At 53.3% G+C, this 15,121-nt stretch overlaps 1 protein-coding gene across 1 annotated transcript in view; it reads left to right on the forward strand.

Moving 5' to 3' along the window:
* The window catches only part of ARHGEF10 (Rho guanine nucleotide exchange factor 10), an 88,854-nt gene that overhangs the window by 43,097 nt on the left and 30,636 nt on the right, over nucleotides 1-15,121 (forward strand). The window contains exons 15-20 of the mRNA XM_040490414.1: nucleotides 1,365-1,535; nucleotides 3,165-3,310; nucleotides 7,634-7,806; nucleotides 12,594-12,709; nucleotides 13,095-13,222; nucleotides 13,384-13,510. Coding sequence (XP_040346348.1) covers nucleotides 1,365-1,535; nucleotides 3,165-3,310; nucleotides 7,634-7,806; nucleotides 12,594-12,709; nucleotides 13,095-13,222; nucleotides 13,384-13,510 — 861 coding nt within the window. The remainder of the gene's footprint in view (nucleotides 1-1,364; nucleotides 1,536-3,164; nucleotides 3,311-7,633; nucleotides 7,807-12,593; nucleotides 12,710-13,094; nucleotides 13,223-13,383; nucleotides 13,511-15,121) is intronic.

Raw genomic sequence — 15,121 nt, forward strand, 5'->3', positions numbered from 1 at the left:
ACCCTGTCCTCCTTGTCTGTGTGCTGATCCCCGGCTCTCCTGGGCCCGGGCCCCTGTGGCGCCAGGACCCCACAGCCTTCCCTGAACCTTCCCAGGTCTCCTGGGCCTGCGGGTTCCAACACGTGGTCCTCCTGGAATTCGTCTCGCTGTATCCCACTCCTGTCTCCTGTCCTGCGTTGTCCCCAAATAAGTAACAGTCCGGAGAGAACAACGGACTCCCCTCTTCCCTCACATGGTTCTGTCCCGGCATCTGGCGGGTCCTCCCTGCTGCTTGTCCTGATGGCGCTCAGATAGCACGTAGATGCTGCCAGCAGGTGACGGTGGAGCCAGAACCCATCGTGAGACTGTCGACTTCCCTTGCCAGGATTTGATGTGACTCACGGGGGCGCAGATGTATCGCAGCTCAGCATACAGTGTTCGTTCAGACCAGAAGTATTTCATCATTTGTGCGGTGCTTTGTTTTTTCCCGATAAAGAACGAAAAGCAGGTTTAGAAGATGAGGGTGCCGTTGAGTTCAAGCTCGGGTTAAGCAGGTGTTAGCATGGGGAGGCCGGGCGGAGGGCCAGGCTGGCCCGAGGGGGGCACACCCGCACGTGTCTGCCTCCCTCGGCAGAGGTCAGCACGTCGTCTGTGGCAGCTGGAACGCGGTAGGGCCTGTGTGGAATCGAGGTGGTGACGTCAGGACTGTCACTTAGATGTCGCTCTTGAGAGCCTCCCCTGTGTTTGACCCACGTGACGTCATTCTGTTGGTGACCACGTTGTCACTCCCTGCCGCACATCCTTCCTGCAGCCTGCTCGTCCCTTTGTGGCCCTGCAGGCGTAGACAGAGGCTTCTGGCAGGGGTGGGGCGCCCGGGGTGGGGCGAGGCCCTGCCGTGTGCGGGGAAGCCGGGGCTGCGGCCCGAGGCGCCCCAGCAGCCGTGCCCACTTGGCGTTCGGGAGCAGACCTGTTGAAACACAGCAGCTGGAGCCGTGCGTGGGGCCGGGCTCCATTGGTCCGGCTCCGCTGGAGGGAAACGGTCTAGGCATGACCTTGAACACCGCTGCCGGGCACGGGACGTTTCCGAGATGTGGCGTGCCTGTGATTATGGTGCCTGTTATTGGAAAACGCTGGCTTCCTCCATCAGCAAAGCCACTGAGTGAGTTTGTTTTTGCACAAGGAGCCGTTCTGGTGTTCAGCCAAACCGTGAGTCAGCTAGCTTACCATCCTGGCCGCCGTGCTCATTCTGTTCCTCCCCACAAGTAGCCCGAGCGCTGCCGGCTTGTGCGCCACGCGGTGTTGGTTGGACGCGTGCCTGTGCAGCCGTCTGCGCCTCCGCACCAGCAAGCACGTGCCCCCTGTTCACCGTGTTTCCTCTCCCCAAGGACATGCTGAAGAACACGTCCAAAGGGCACCCTGACCGGCTGCCCCTTCAGATGGCGCTGACGGAGCTGGAGACGTTGGCGGAGAAGCTCAACGAGAGGAAGAGGGACGCTGACCAGCGCTGTGAGATCAAGCACGTGGCCAAAGCCATAAACGAGCGATACCTGAACAAGGTTGCCCGAGGCGTCCCGGTCTGGGCTGGTGTTCGGTTTGCTTTCTACTAATGAGCCACCCGTATGTCACCTGCTTGCTACTAATCTCGTGGACGCTTTGCAGCGATGCCGTGACCCAGAGCCCTGGTCTGGAAGCCAGTGGGGAGCGTCAGGCGGGTCGTGGCACATTTTCTCGGGGAAGGGGCTCCCACTGTCATGAGACCCGCAGACGGGTCCGGGACCGCCATGGTGGTTCCCATCAGCTCTCGTAGCTGAATCTGTTGCCAGAATGCAGTATTTCCTTTTGGATGGTCACGATAAAATCAGGAAGTGTTGCTTACGTTCTCACCTGCACCCATCTGTGCGTGTCTTAAGCTGTGTTCGTCATGGAAACGGGCCAAAATATGGCAGGAAAGCAGCTCCTGGGCAGAGCTCTGTTTCCTCTTTACGTTCACAAGTCCTTTTCCTGCAACACTAAGCTGGTTTTAGGTGGGCTTTTCCATAGCTGTGCATGGCTCTGGCCCCCAGAAGAAGTTATTGACAGGAGCTGTCAATAGATAGATAGATAGATAGATAGATAGTTATCTATCGTATGTATCGTTGCTAATGTCACCTTTCGTTTTTGTCATTAGGGGTAATTTCTGAGCACAAAGTGACACTCAGTTTAACTACGAGAACTTTACTGTATTACGTTTTAAGGAACGGGTTTTCCTGATTTTCTAAGTGATTTGTATGGGAATTTCTATGAGCCAAAAATTGCATTAAATGACAGTTTGCGTGGTTCAGAGTCATGCCCGCTTGTGGTCACAGCGTTTGCAAACCCATGCGGCACAGAGTGAGCCCAGGCGGACGAGGAGGCAGAGCCTTGTCGCTCACTACCGATTCCGTACCTGTGCGCACAGCCCCGTTACCCTGTGAGCACGTCAAGAATAGGTAGGCGGTGAGCTCGGCCGCTGCAGATTTACAATCCAGACACGCTACTGATCATCTGGGCTGAGGGTTCCAGATGTCCTTTTGGGCTGAATTGTTGCAAGAAGTCCGACTTCTGTGTGACTTACTTCAGTTTACTAATTAATACAAAGCATGTCTCCGAAGACCAAGGGTGTCGTGTTTGACTCAGTGAAATAAAATGTGGGGAATCACAAGAAGCAAAGATGTTTCCATAATTGTTACCCTGGGAAGAGTAAGACCAAGTAGCATTGCACTCGTAAGTACTCTCGGCTGTGCGGTGTTGTAAAGAACAGAGTGGTGGCTAGGTGTGGACGGCGGTGTGTGAGGAATGGAGCAGGCACTCGGGCACGTCATCTAAGGAGAAGGGAATATGAGGAGCGCCGGGTGGAAATGAATGAGCCCTCCTTGCCGGAGGCATTGTGTTTACGAGGACAGGGTTAGTCTCCTCTCGCTGTTCAGGATAACTGCAGACGCTGGCCATACAACTATTTAGCTTAAGAAAAAAGCCACTTTCTGAATTCTTAATAGCATACATATGAAGCATGCTTGCCTTGAAAGTGCATGGACTCTCCGTGAGGAAAAATCTGTAAACGTTGACACTCTATATGCCTATATGTTGCAAGACTTTTGCTCACCTGTTTTCTTCTTTTGATGAACTTGGTTGTGGGAACCGTGTCGAGCCTGACCTTGAATGTTCAGCTTCTCAGCAGTGGGAATCGGTACCTCGTGCGGTCTGACGATATGATCGAAACCGTGTACAACGACAGAGGGGAGATCATGAAAACCAAGGAGCGTCGGATCTTCATGCTGAGTGATGTGTTGGTGTGTGCCACGGTCAGCACACGGTGAGCGTCTGCCGCGGCCACCGGGGTATCTTCATGCTCGCGTGCGGGGCGCGTCCCGGCTGAGCGGGTGACTCCGTGATCGCTCCCATCCGTGCTGCGCTGGCCTGTGTGCATGTCTTCATCCCCTCTCCTGGGATTGCGGGGGGCCAGGTCCCAATCAAGCCGAGGGTTTGCGGAGAGTCGGGTCCCCAAGAAGCTGAGGGCTAAATGGGTGCAGTGTTGGGGTACCTGGGGGGCTCAGCTCGTTAAGCGTCCGACGTCAGCTCAGGTTATGGTCTCAGGGACAATGGGTTCAAGCCCCATGTCGGGCTCTGTGCTGACAGCTCACAGCCTGGAGCCTGCCTTGGATTCTGTCTCCTTCTCTCTCTCTCTGCCCCTCCCCTGCTCACACTCTGTCACTCTCTTAAAAAGCATGAATAAACACTTGAAAAATTAAAAAAATAATAAAGGAGTCCATTGTTAAGTCGCCAGGTCACTGTTGGTGGAGATTAGGGACGTTTGGTCTATTTCTCTTTAAACGTAAGGCCAACGTTGGAACCAGAAGCTACATTGAGTTTCTTTTATTTGCCTCCTAAATCACTCTGCAGTCTTGTTGTATCATTGCTCACTCAGATTTTTCTCCTTAGCTGCCTCTCTGTGAATACATTTTTGATGAGTGCATCTTATATAATTATATTGGAGGCATTTATGTTCACTGTGAAACCAAAGAAACGAGGCTATAGTGCTTCAGCATTTCCTACACTTAAATTTGTTTATCATTAGAACTGCTCCCCAGGGCACCTGGGGGCTCAGTCGGTTAACTATCCAACTTCGGCTCAGGTCATGATTTCACTGCTTGAGAGTTCGAGCCCTGTGTCGGGCTCTGCGGACAGCTCAGAGCCTGGAGCCTGCTTCAGATTCTGTGTGTGTGTCGCTCTCTCTCTGCCCCTCCCCTGCGCTCACTCGCTCTCTCTTTCTCTGAAAAATAAATAAAGATTACAAAAAAACCTCCCCAACACCTAGAATATTGTAGCTGGTTGACGAAATCTGAGAAGTTACACGTAGAAGTGGATTGTAAGGGAACTGAGGTAAAATGGCATGTTTTGAATTGAATGCTCCGGGTGTTTTATAAAGTCACACACGCTGATATCCTGAGCCAGCTCGTCATGGCTTGAGAGGGATTGCTGTTCATGCTCAGGAGCTTGGGAGACGGTTTCCAAACCACTGCCTGCTTGAAATCGCCCACCGTGTGTGTTTACAGCGTGGAGACTGGCCAGGGAGACAGTGAGGCCTTCCCCTCCCAGCGGAAGCCAGGCATTAGGCCCTCCCCAGCACAGGCTGAGTGGGGCCTCAGCGGGCAGCCGGGTGGGAGAGTCTCTATGGGCTTACGCTGCACAGCCTGGGTTCCAGCCCCGTCCCAGCCCGGCCTTCTCAGGACATTGGGAACCACCCCATCTCGCTGAGCCTCACACCCGTGCTCATATGGTGGGGAAGCCAGGCACCCCTGGGACCTCTGTGAGGGTCCAGCCCAGGACCATCGTCAGACTTTCAGCTCAGCGCCTGGCACGGTCCTGCCCAGTAACCATCACCTCTGTTAGGGCTCCTCCTCGGCCACACTTGATCTGAGGCAGCTATGAGATAAGGCTGGAAAATCTACCAATTTTATTTTATATTATTATTTCTTTTTTTTTTTTTCAACGTTTTTTATTTATTTTTGGGACAGAGAGAGACAGAGCATGAACGGGGGAGGGGCAGAGAGAGAGGGAGACACAGAATCGGAAACAGGCTCCAGGCTCTGAGCCATCAGCCCAGAGCCTGACGCGGGGCTCGAACTCACGGACCGTGAGATCGTGACCTGGCTGAAGTTGGATGCTTAACCGACTGCGCCACCCAGGCGCCCCTATTATTTCTTTTAAAGTTTATTTATTTGAGAGAGACAGAGACAGAGACAGTATGAGTGGGGGAGGGGCAGAGAGAGAGAGAGAGAGAGAGAGAGAATCCCAAGCAGGCTCCGTGCTGCCAGCATAGAGCTGATGTGGGGCTTGAACTCACGAAACCGTGAGATCGTGACCTGAGCCAAAACCAAGAGTCGGGGGCTTAACTGACCGAGCCGCCCAGGCGCCCCTGGGAAATCTACCGATTTTAAACGACCACCCCCTTTGGCAAGAATCCTGTTTGTTTGGTCCCTGTCAGTGGCTCAGCGTTTATCATTCGATTTGCCGTGGCCACACTTTGACCTCTGGAAGCAGCCACGTTTGGTGTGGTCTGGTCCCTGCCTTCGTCCACGTGTAGAAAGGAGCAGCCAGTGGCGTCCGTGCGTTGTGAGGTGTGTGCCGAGTCTGGACGCCCGGGGAGGCTTGCGGGGTGTGTCTCCCCAGCAAGACCTTTCTGCTCTTGGCTTCCCAGCCCGTGTGCTGCTTCCTGCAACACGGAAGTTAATGGCACGTGGTTAGCAGCATGGCTCCCAGGCTTAACTGCCCAGGAAGCGCCCCCACCCCCCATTTCCAGGTGAAGCCAGTGCCTTTTCCCCACACTGGCTCTGGGCGAGGCTGCCCCAGACGCCCCCTGCCTGCCCGGGAGGTGCCGCCATGAAAGATGAGGTCACACAGTGAGATGACTTTGTAGACAGCTCAGCACAGAGCAGATGTGGGTGTTTCTTGCCTAACGTATTTGCTGTTCGCAAGCAACCTTTGTCTGAATGTAGTGGGAGGGCCACCCTCCCTGCACGTGGCATCATGCAGCGTCTCGTGGGCAGCCCAGGTGCATGATCCACCAAAGGAGCCATGTCCATTTGGTTCTTTTGAAATTTGTATGTAATTTTAAAAATTTCAAGCCGAATAAGAAACGAATGAATCCTTAAAAATGGATGTAGCTGTGTTAGCTGCCAGGTCTATTTTTTAAAATAATGCCCGGGCTGTGGCATAGGTCCCGAGTTTTGACACCTTTTTACAAAGTGAGTAAAGAGGAACAGTTCAGTTCCCACTGATGTGTTATCAGCGACTCTCCTGGAAGGTGGTGAAGGAGGACCCACTTTGGTCTGGTGGAGATGTTAAAATAGCCCCAGGAGACCCCCTGATAACCTCAGAACATCGAGATCCCAAACCTCTGCAGAAGCAAAGATTTTTGATTCAAATAGGATGGGTAGAAATTTGAGGTCAAGTTCACAAACCTCTTCATTTTTAAATATAAAGCACATCTAATTCATAGAACTCAGTCTTTCATTTCCTACCAGCGTCTGAACTCTGCCTTCTCCCCCTTCCCGTGTGGGCTACAAGCTGAAAAGCAAACCCTTTCATAGCAGAGAGGAGTCCAGGAGCTTTGGTCCCAGCTGACTCCTATCAGGTCAAGGATTTCAGTGTAAAGCATTATTCCCAAATACATTTTGATTGGAAAAAAAAAAATCTCAAAGAAAGCAAACTGATTATCAGTAGGAGTAAGAACATTGATTGCTTCAGAGGGGTGGGGTTTTCCTGGTCACATGGAGGGCCTCAGGGTGCTGGCAGCCCTATAGCCTGGACTGGGGGGTGGTCACACAGGTGGCTGCTCTGGCATTTTCCACCTACCTGAACCAGTATGCTTGGTATGTTTCTCTGCGTGCTTCATTTTATCATTAAAGAAGAAAATAGTCTCTGTAGGTCATGGGATTTTTTTGTGTGTAATTTCTACATAGTCAATAAGTAAAAAATATTTTTAATATTTGTTTACTTTTGAGAGAAAGAGACACACAGAGCACAAGCAGGGGAGGGGCAGAGAGAGGGGGAGACACAGAATCTGAAGACACAGAATCAGCTCCAGGCTGAACCACAAGATCATGACCTGGGCCAAAGTCGGATGCTCAACTAACTGAGCCACCCAGCTGCCCCCACAGTCAATAAGTATTATAAACATGGAGTATGATGACATGATTTAATCTTATTAAAATGCTTATACCACAACCAACAGTACGAGGAACTTTAAGGTTCATTCAAATGAAATGACCAGAGAATATCTCTGTGCACATAGGAGAGTTTCCCTGTTAACAGTATTTGCCAGAATCCATGAGCATCTTTGCTCAAAGAGTCATCAGGGGTCTTCCAGTTCATTCCCTCTAAGCTCTTGTGGGAAACTGAGAGCTTTCTGGCAGATCAGCATTCGTGTTCTCCCGTTTTCCTGGATTAGACAGTGAAGAATTCCTACCCTCTCATCTAAGGGGAGGCCTCATTATGGAACCAAGTGGTAACTGTTAGTAAGAAGGTCATGAGCAGGATGTTTCAATAGGTGGATGTTACTCACCTGACTAAGGGATATAAAAAGTATCAAGACTTGCGCACGTAATTAATTAACCATGAAATAACGATGTTTCAGCACCTCGGACAGCAGCACGATGTCCACCAGCCAAAGGTATTTGTTAAAGTGGAGTGTTCCTCTCGGACACGTAGAAGTAATAGAGTACGGCAATAATGAAGGTGCTGGAGAAAACAGGTGTCCCCCGGTGTACCCACCTGAGAGCCTGGCGGTCGTTGCCAACGCTAAGCCAAGTAAGTGACACTTTTACTAACGTGCTTGTGCGTTGTGGGGCTGGCATCTGCACTGACCTAATAGACCCTGTTTCCGTGGCCTCAACATGAATCCAAGGACCCAGGTAGATGGTCAAGCCGTTGGATGATGTCGTCTTTGGCGCCTGTATTTTATGTTGGCTGACAAGTGTAGACTGAACCCTCATCTTTGAGCTTGTCTCCACTGGTGTGCATCCTGTGGGTTTATGGGGAAATCCCATCACATGGGTGCATTCAGTCTCCCCAGGTTTGATTTCTGTTCTGTTCTGCATTTCCCACATAAGCAGTTAGGGCTCTGGCTCCTGTCTCCTGAGTGTGCACTGAGTTGCCACACAGGACATCCTTGAGTGTGTGGATCTGGGTTGTAGGTTCAGCTCTGCATGGACCAGCCCGGGAAGCCCTTTCTCTCTTCCCCAGGCTCCTTGTGGAGGGGGTGCTGGCCTCTGCGCCTGACGGGGTGAGATGAGCCAAGGGTGTCCTGATAACTTTGGCAATGCTTCAACAGTTGTGTAATATTTCTTACTAAATATTACTGTGGTCTTTGGACTGTGGATTTTGGACATAGCATAGTATTCATGACTTTCTCCTTCCCTCTCTCTCTTTTAATCCAAATAAAACCTGGCTGAGTTTCACTCACTTGCTGGCCTCTGCCCGAGTTATGAATGGGAACTTTCAGTAAGCCTTTTTATGCATGGAATGAGCCTTTATATTAAACATTAATGCTTTTGAAGTATTTATTTTGAAAGAGAGAACATGAGCGGGGGAGGGGCAGAGAGAGGGAGACACAGAATGTGAAGCCGTCTCCAGGCTCCTGGGTGTCAGTACAGAGCCCAATGTGGGGCTCGAACCCACGAACTGTGAGATCGTGACCTGAGCTGAAGTCGGACGCTCAACCAACTGAGCCACCCAGGCAACCTAGGGATTGTCGCATCTGAAAGGAAGGGCTCTAAGGTCAGTGTGGAGCTGCGTGGACTTGGGGACCTGAGACGCTGCTTTGGGGCCTAGGGGCCCTTGTCCCATGTTTCATCCTATGTTCCTCTTGCTCTCGTGCTTCTGTTACATGTGCGGTCAGACGCCAGGAGAACGAAGCATTGGGTCAGAGAAGGAAAACTGAATCACTGCTGGTTACTTGGTAAACTGTCTGTTTCTCAGAACAGCAAAGAGCAGAATGAAGGTGGCTGGTGATGTTCAGGTGATACCAGCTTCTCCAGGAGAAAGACTTAACGTGCTTGTCCATCCATGGAGGAATCGCCCATCGTTAATAGACTGTGGCCATGGAAGGGTTTGATTGGGAATTTTCTGGACGCAGCTTTCCAGATGGAAAGGCCTCAAGGAAGCTCCAGGAAGCAGTGTTCGTGGCCCTGGAGTCCTGAGAAGGGCACTTGGCAGGGTCACTGCCCACCCTGATGTCCCGGTTTCCTGACACAGTCATTTAACGGTGTCAGTTCTGTGTTGGACATGTTACTTGTTTCAGCGTTAACGTTTTTATCGTGGTGTTCCTACGGTACGGCTCACCCACCTTACGTGGACAGTGGGCGTTACCTTGGCGGTGACCGGTGGACAGACACTGCCCAGAGCTGGGGGTCCGGTGGGCACCGAGACTACAGTTCAGGAGGTCCCTACACACGGACGGCTGTGGGACGTCTGTTTGCTGGGTTCCAGGTTTAGGGGTGCAGCTTTGCTGTGTGGCCGTCAGTCCCGTGGTTTCCCTGTCCACAGGGTGGATTGCAATTTTAGCTCTGGGCTCCGAAAAGACCGGTGTGGAGTAAATGTGTTTGGTGGTTTAAATGCCTTCCAGGTTAAAGATAATTTTTTTTTTAACAAATTAAAACGTGTGGAATCCGTGTGCGTTAGAAGACCGAACTCAAGTCGGGCTTCTCCGGGGCAATTTCAGGCTTCCGGGCAGGGCGTCTGGGCTCCTGTGCTCCAGAGGCGCTGGCTGGGAATGTGGTCACTGGCGAGTTCTGCAGCAGGGGTCATCCCGCCCGGTCCAGACTCATCAGGAACGAGGGACAGTCTGTTGTTGGGGCCAGAAAGTGACCCGGTCTGTGTAGCCAATCCATAGTATTGATCTCCTTCGCACCAGCCTGCGGCCAGCGAGTGGCTTAGTTTTCGTGCAGATAGAACCGTGCCCGTCCACGAGTCACGGTGCAGCAGGCCTGTACCCAGCGGCTCAGGGTTTTTATAGAACGGATTCAGATGCGCCCACACTGCTTGTGTTCCTTCTGATTCTCTTGATTTGTCATGCCTCGATTATTTCGAGCCGCGAAGTAGGAACGATTGTGCTCTGTGGATAGCCCCATGACTCTCCTGCTGTTGGAATGGCTGTGCTCTGAAAGCCAGCCCGGAAAATTCGGTGTGTTATTCAGTGCTGGAGATGAAGTGTGGGCGTCACTGCGTAGCAACCACTGTCGGAAGCTGCCGGCGTGGCCGCCGCGCGTGGGCCCCAGGAGCCGCACACACGCCTCGTCCCCAGAAGAGCCGCTGGGTTCGCCTCCCCGACCCGTGACGTTTCATTGGCGCTAACGTCTGCGCTGGGGGCCGGTGCCCCCGGGTGCGTGCTGGGTCCTCTGCGACCCCACGGCTTCGTTGCAGAAAACAGGCCTCTTGAAGGTATTTCGCAAAATTCCGTGCTTTGTTCCGGGGTGACTGAAAAGTTTTCACGGACACTGTGAGTCAGAGCTGGTGACCTTAGAGCCCCCGTTGCCGCCTCCACCCCAGCGGCGGGGTTACGTGCACGGGGCCTCAGCCTGTCTGGGAGTGCGTTCACAGGAGAATGAATTCACCTGTCGCCAGAGACAAGGTGTTTTCTTTCTTTCTTTTTTAATGTTCATTTATTTATTTTGAGAGAGACAGAGAGAGCTCACGTGCGCCAGCAGGTGAGGGGCAGAGAGGGAGAGAGAGAATCCCGAGCAGGCTCCACGCTGTCAGCACAGAGCCTGACGCGGGGCTCGAACTCATGAACCGTGAGGTCGTGAGCTGAGCTGAGATCAGGAGTCAGAAGGTTACCCGACTCAGCCCCCAGGCGCCCCAGGGTTTTCCTCATGCAGGGTCCTTACAGCCTCCGTCCGTTCACCGGCACGTCTGGGGCACCCCCAGTTTTCAGGGAACTGTGCTAATGGGGGCCGGGGAGGGGATGGGGTCTTCACTGGAGGAGACCCACCGTCGCCTCTTTGAACACGTTCCTAGGAGAAGGTCTTCAGACGTCTGGAGAAATGGGTGCAGGCTGAGCATGTTGTGGGGCAGTGCGTGCGACTGTGTAGGATTCCGTCCCGTCGCTGTCCCTGAAGATGAGTGTGAAAGTCACTGGCATGGCTGTACTTGTCCGTCCTCGGGGGCACACAGGGCGGGCGGGACCGGCACCTGCCCAGAGCGTGGCAGATTTTTGTGGGGCCCCATGGCGGGATCTGCACGGACAGCTCGGAACCTGCCTCAGATCTCTGTCCCCCCCACCGCCCCATGTGCTGGGCCACGCGCACCATGAAAACACAGGGCACCTAGTTCACAACTCTTAAGGATTCTGAGTCACGGTCAGTGGAGCCTGGAACCAACCAGGAGACCTGGTTTCTTCTGGGCCACGCCTGAAAAACCGTCCCCGTGGTCACATGGGTCAACTTTACATCCTGTTCTTCCCTAACAGTACGTTTGTAATTTAAGATAATTTTGGCTAACAACACACGTACTCAATTTCATTTACCGAGTGTCGATGCCCAACCCGGCACAGCCTCGTGCTGAGCTCTGAGGGCAGCTCTGACCACTGGCTCGCGGGCTGACGCCATGAAGCTGGTGCCACGGAAACATGAACCCCGAGAGACACCTCTTGCTCACCCAGCGGAGCCTCCCCTCGTCCCTGGGTCGGAGCTCCTGCTCTGCCTGTTGCCGGTTACTGTCGAGGGGACGCGAGGCGGTATACTTCCGTGGACGTGGGAGAGAAGTGTGGCTACCACTGCACGTTCTTCAAAGTGTGGGGGTGTGAGTGTGGTTCTGTGTGTGAATCCTGCCTGTGTGACCGTGGGGGGAAGTGACAGAATACTTGGAACTGCGTCCTGTGACCTGCAGGGCCGCCCTGAGTCCAGGGCAGCGGGGGGGCGGGCCCTGGAGGGACGCTGTCCCCCTCTCCCCTCCCCCCGGACACGAGAGTCCTGTCTGTGTTCCTGTTGTTCACATTAGAGACAGCGCACTGGGGAGCCCACTCTGGTGTCGGATGACCCTGGTTACGGGAAATTTGGTTTGGGTCCGGTGCCATGTGTAGACACCGCTTACCGCAATGACATCAACAAGGCTTAGAGAACACCCAGAGCGGTAAACCGTCCGTCAGAGCCAGAGCGTGAAATGCTCCGTGAAACAGCTCACTGGCTCGGGTCACAAAGTTGAGGTCATGAAAGACAGACGCCCAAGGAACGGGCCTAGACCGGAGGAGAGTTAAGGAGACCACAGCAGCTGAGTGCGCGTGGGACCGCGCACCGAGATGACTTGAGTGGGGAGGCTGCAGGTTACTTAGCAGTGCTGTGTCTGTGTGGCTCCGTGAGATCGCGGCGTCCCGGGACGCAGGGCGAATGGCGTACGCGGGGGACCTCTGTGCGTCTTTCTTATGTCTGAAATCATTCCACAGTTAAAACTTAGAAAAGGAAAAACCACCAAGTGCTTGGAAGTACCTACTTTTTAAAAACATTCTAAGTCGACCGGAATCTTAATTTTAGTGCTTTCTCCCCCCCGCCAGCATAGGTGCAGACGGCGCTTCAGGTGCGTGCTGCTTGCTTGTTTTGCAGACCAGGTGTACGTGGGGCCGGGACAGCTGTACCAGGATCTGCAGAACCTCCTACATGACCTGAACGTCATCGGTCAGATTTCCCAGCTGATCGGTAACCTCAAGGGGAACTATCAGGTAACGGTCGAAGCCGCGTGACTCGGAATTCTTTTGTCACTTGTGAGTCCTTGTCAGAGCGTGGCCGTGCCTCCGGGTCCCACCAGACGTGACGATTACAGTGGTTTCAAGAACCAGTCCGCCTGCGTGTTTTCTCCCGTTTCGGGTGGGGCGGGACTATTTCAGGGTTGCCGTCCTCCGTCTGCGCGTGGCCTTGAGTAGCAGTTCCCTCTCAGACATGTCTGAGCCAGACCGGCACGCGGCCCGAGCCCCGGGTTCGTGTTTGGAATCCAACAGAGCGTTACTGTCTCCTCTGAACTTTCCTGGTCCCGCCTTGCTGTCCTCCTTGTGCCGGCCCCGCCTTTTTCACGCACGTAAAGCGTGCGCGTATGTGTTTCGTTGGCAGAACCTAAACCAGTCAGTAGCCCACGACTGGACGTCAGGTTTACAAAGGCTCATCTTGAAGAAAGAAGAGGAGATCAGGGCTGCGGACTGCTGCAGACTCCAGTTACAGCTTCCCGGGAAGCAGGACAAGTTAGTAGTGACCCTGCCAGGGGCCTCCTTGGCCGGCCGGGGAGCCCGCCCTGCCGTGACGCCAGCCTTCATGGTCTGGTGATGGCGCCTGGCAGGCAGGGTGCGGTGTCCCGGATGGGGCACAATGCGGGACACGAATGCCTTTCCTCTGTCCCTGGCAGGTCCGGGCGGCCCACGTTCTTCACGGCTGTGTTCAATACGTTCACGCCTGCCATCAAAGAGTCCTGGACCAACAACTTGAAGATGGCCAAGCTCGCCCTGGGTAAGACTGGGCTGATGGGAGCTAAGTGAGGGATGGTCGCACGACCAGGCTGCGTCCGCTGGTCCCCTGGTTTTCTCCGTGATGGTGAAATATGTGCCTAAGAGGATAAAACCAGGTTGAGAATGACCTCGACGATAGATTCATCCATTCACCTGAAAGAATGTTTTTATTTATTTATTTATTTTTAACGTTTATCTACTTTTGAGAGAGAGAGAGAGAGGCAGAGCACGAGTGGCGGAGAGGCAGAGAGAGAGACACAGAATCTGAACCGGGTTCCAGGCTCTGAGCTGTCAGCACAGAGCCTGACATGGGGCTCGAACTCACGAACAGAACCGTGAGATCATGACCTGAGTTGAAGTCAGACGCTTAACCGACCGAGCCACACAGGTATCCCTGAAAGAATGTTTTTAAACGGGAAAAATTGGCTCCAGGATGAGTGATTTTTTAAGACCTCTATGTTATAATTTAGGGATCCTAGAAAAAAGTAAGTTGCCTCTTTTATTGTAACAAAACATTGACATCAGCTGAGACTGCCAGCACTCGCGATAAAGGCCTGTGAGTCTGTGGCCTGGGAGTCGGGAGTCGGGTCTGGGTCTAGCCGTGGTTCCCCCTCCCCAACCTGGGAGAAAGTATAGGGTGGCACCGAGTAGTCACTCAACAATCCTGCAGCAGAAAAAGGAAGTCCTGTAGTTTGATCCGAGACAAGTTGACCTCATGGTTACTTTCCTGCTCCTTTGTCCAAAGCCTTGCTGTCTTTCCATCCACGTGATCGGGCAGACCTCTCTCTCTAGACCTGCGTAGGGAGATGTGTGTGATTCACACACACGGGTCTGTTGCTCGGCTCACGCTGGATATTGCGTGCGCGTGCACATGTGTGTGCAGTTCTCTTTGAGATGTGGTTGTTAAATGAAAATTAGACACAGAAGGGAACTGGGCCCTTGTGGCGCTCTCGCCCCCGGAGCTGTGATGAGTGAAGCGCCCTCGTCCCACGTGAGCCCCCTCCTTCCTGAATAATCTAATGCTTCATCAGGCCAGGCTCCTCAGCAAGTCCACAACCCAGGAAACAGCCCGCTCCCTGAGGAGTGAGCTGAACCCGGAAACGAGCTCTCTGTGTCTTTAAGAGCTTTCGTTAAGAGCCCAGAGCTGAGATGGGCAAGTTGCTCTCTAGCAAAATATGTCCTCGTTTCCACTTTTTTTTTGTCCCATACTGTTGTCCTGTTGTCAAAAACCCTCTCACTGTATCTGTGGTATTTGAATCTGGACATTTCCGTTGCTTAAAAAAAAAGGGGATAAAGAAAAACAGCCTTAGGTGCTTTACAAGTGACATCTCTCAGCCCTTTGCGCCAGCGCAGTCACGGGGAGCACACCGGAACGCGGGACGGACGTGCTTTCTCAGATAAAGCAGCGAACATACTGCTTTTCCCTTGAGGAAAGATTGTGCTGTTTTCCAGAGATGAATGTTTAGTTCTGCTATCCCCTGCAGGGCAGGAGGACCGAGTCTGGGGTCCATGCACCCAGGGCAGGAGGCCCAAGCCTGGGGTCCACGCTCAAGAGAGGAGGCCCGAGTCTGGGGTCCACACGCCCAGGGCAGGAGCCCGAGGCTGGATCCGCGTGCTCAATGTGGGGGGGGGGGGGGG

Source organism: Herpailurus yagouaroundi, unplaced genomic scaffold, assembly GCF_014898765.1.
Source record: "Herpailurus yagouaroundi ecotype Mexico unplaced genomic scaffold, PumYag 181, whole genome shotgun sequence".
Classification (NCBI taxonomy): domain Eukaryota; kingdom Metazoa; phylum Chordata; class Mammalia; order Carnivora; family Felidae; genus Herpailurus; species Herpailurus yagouaroundi.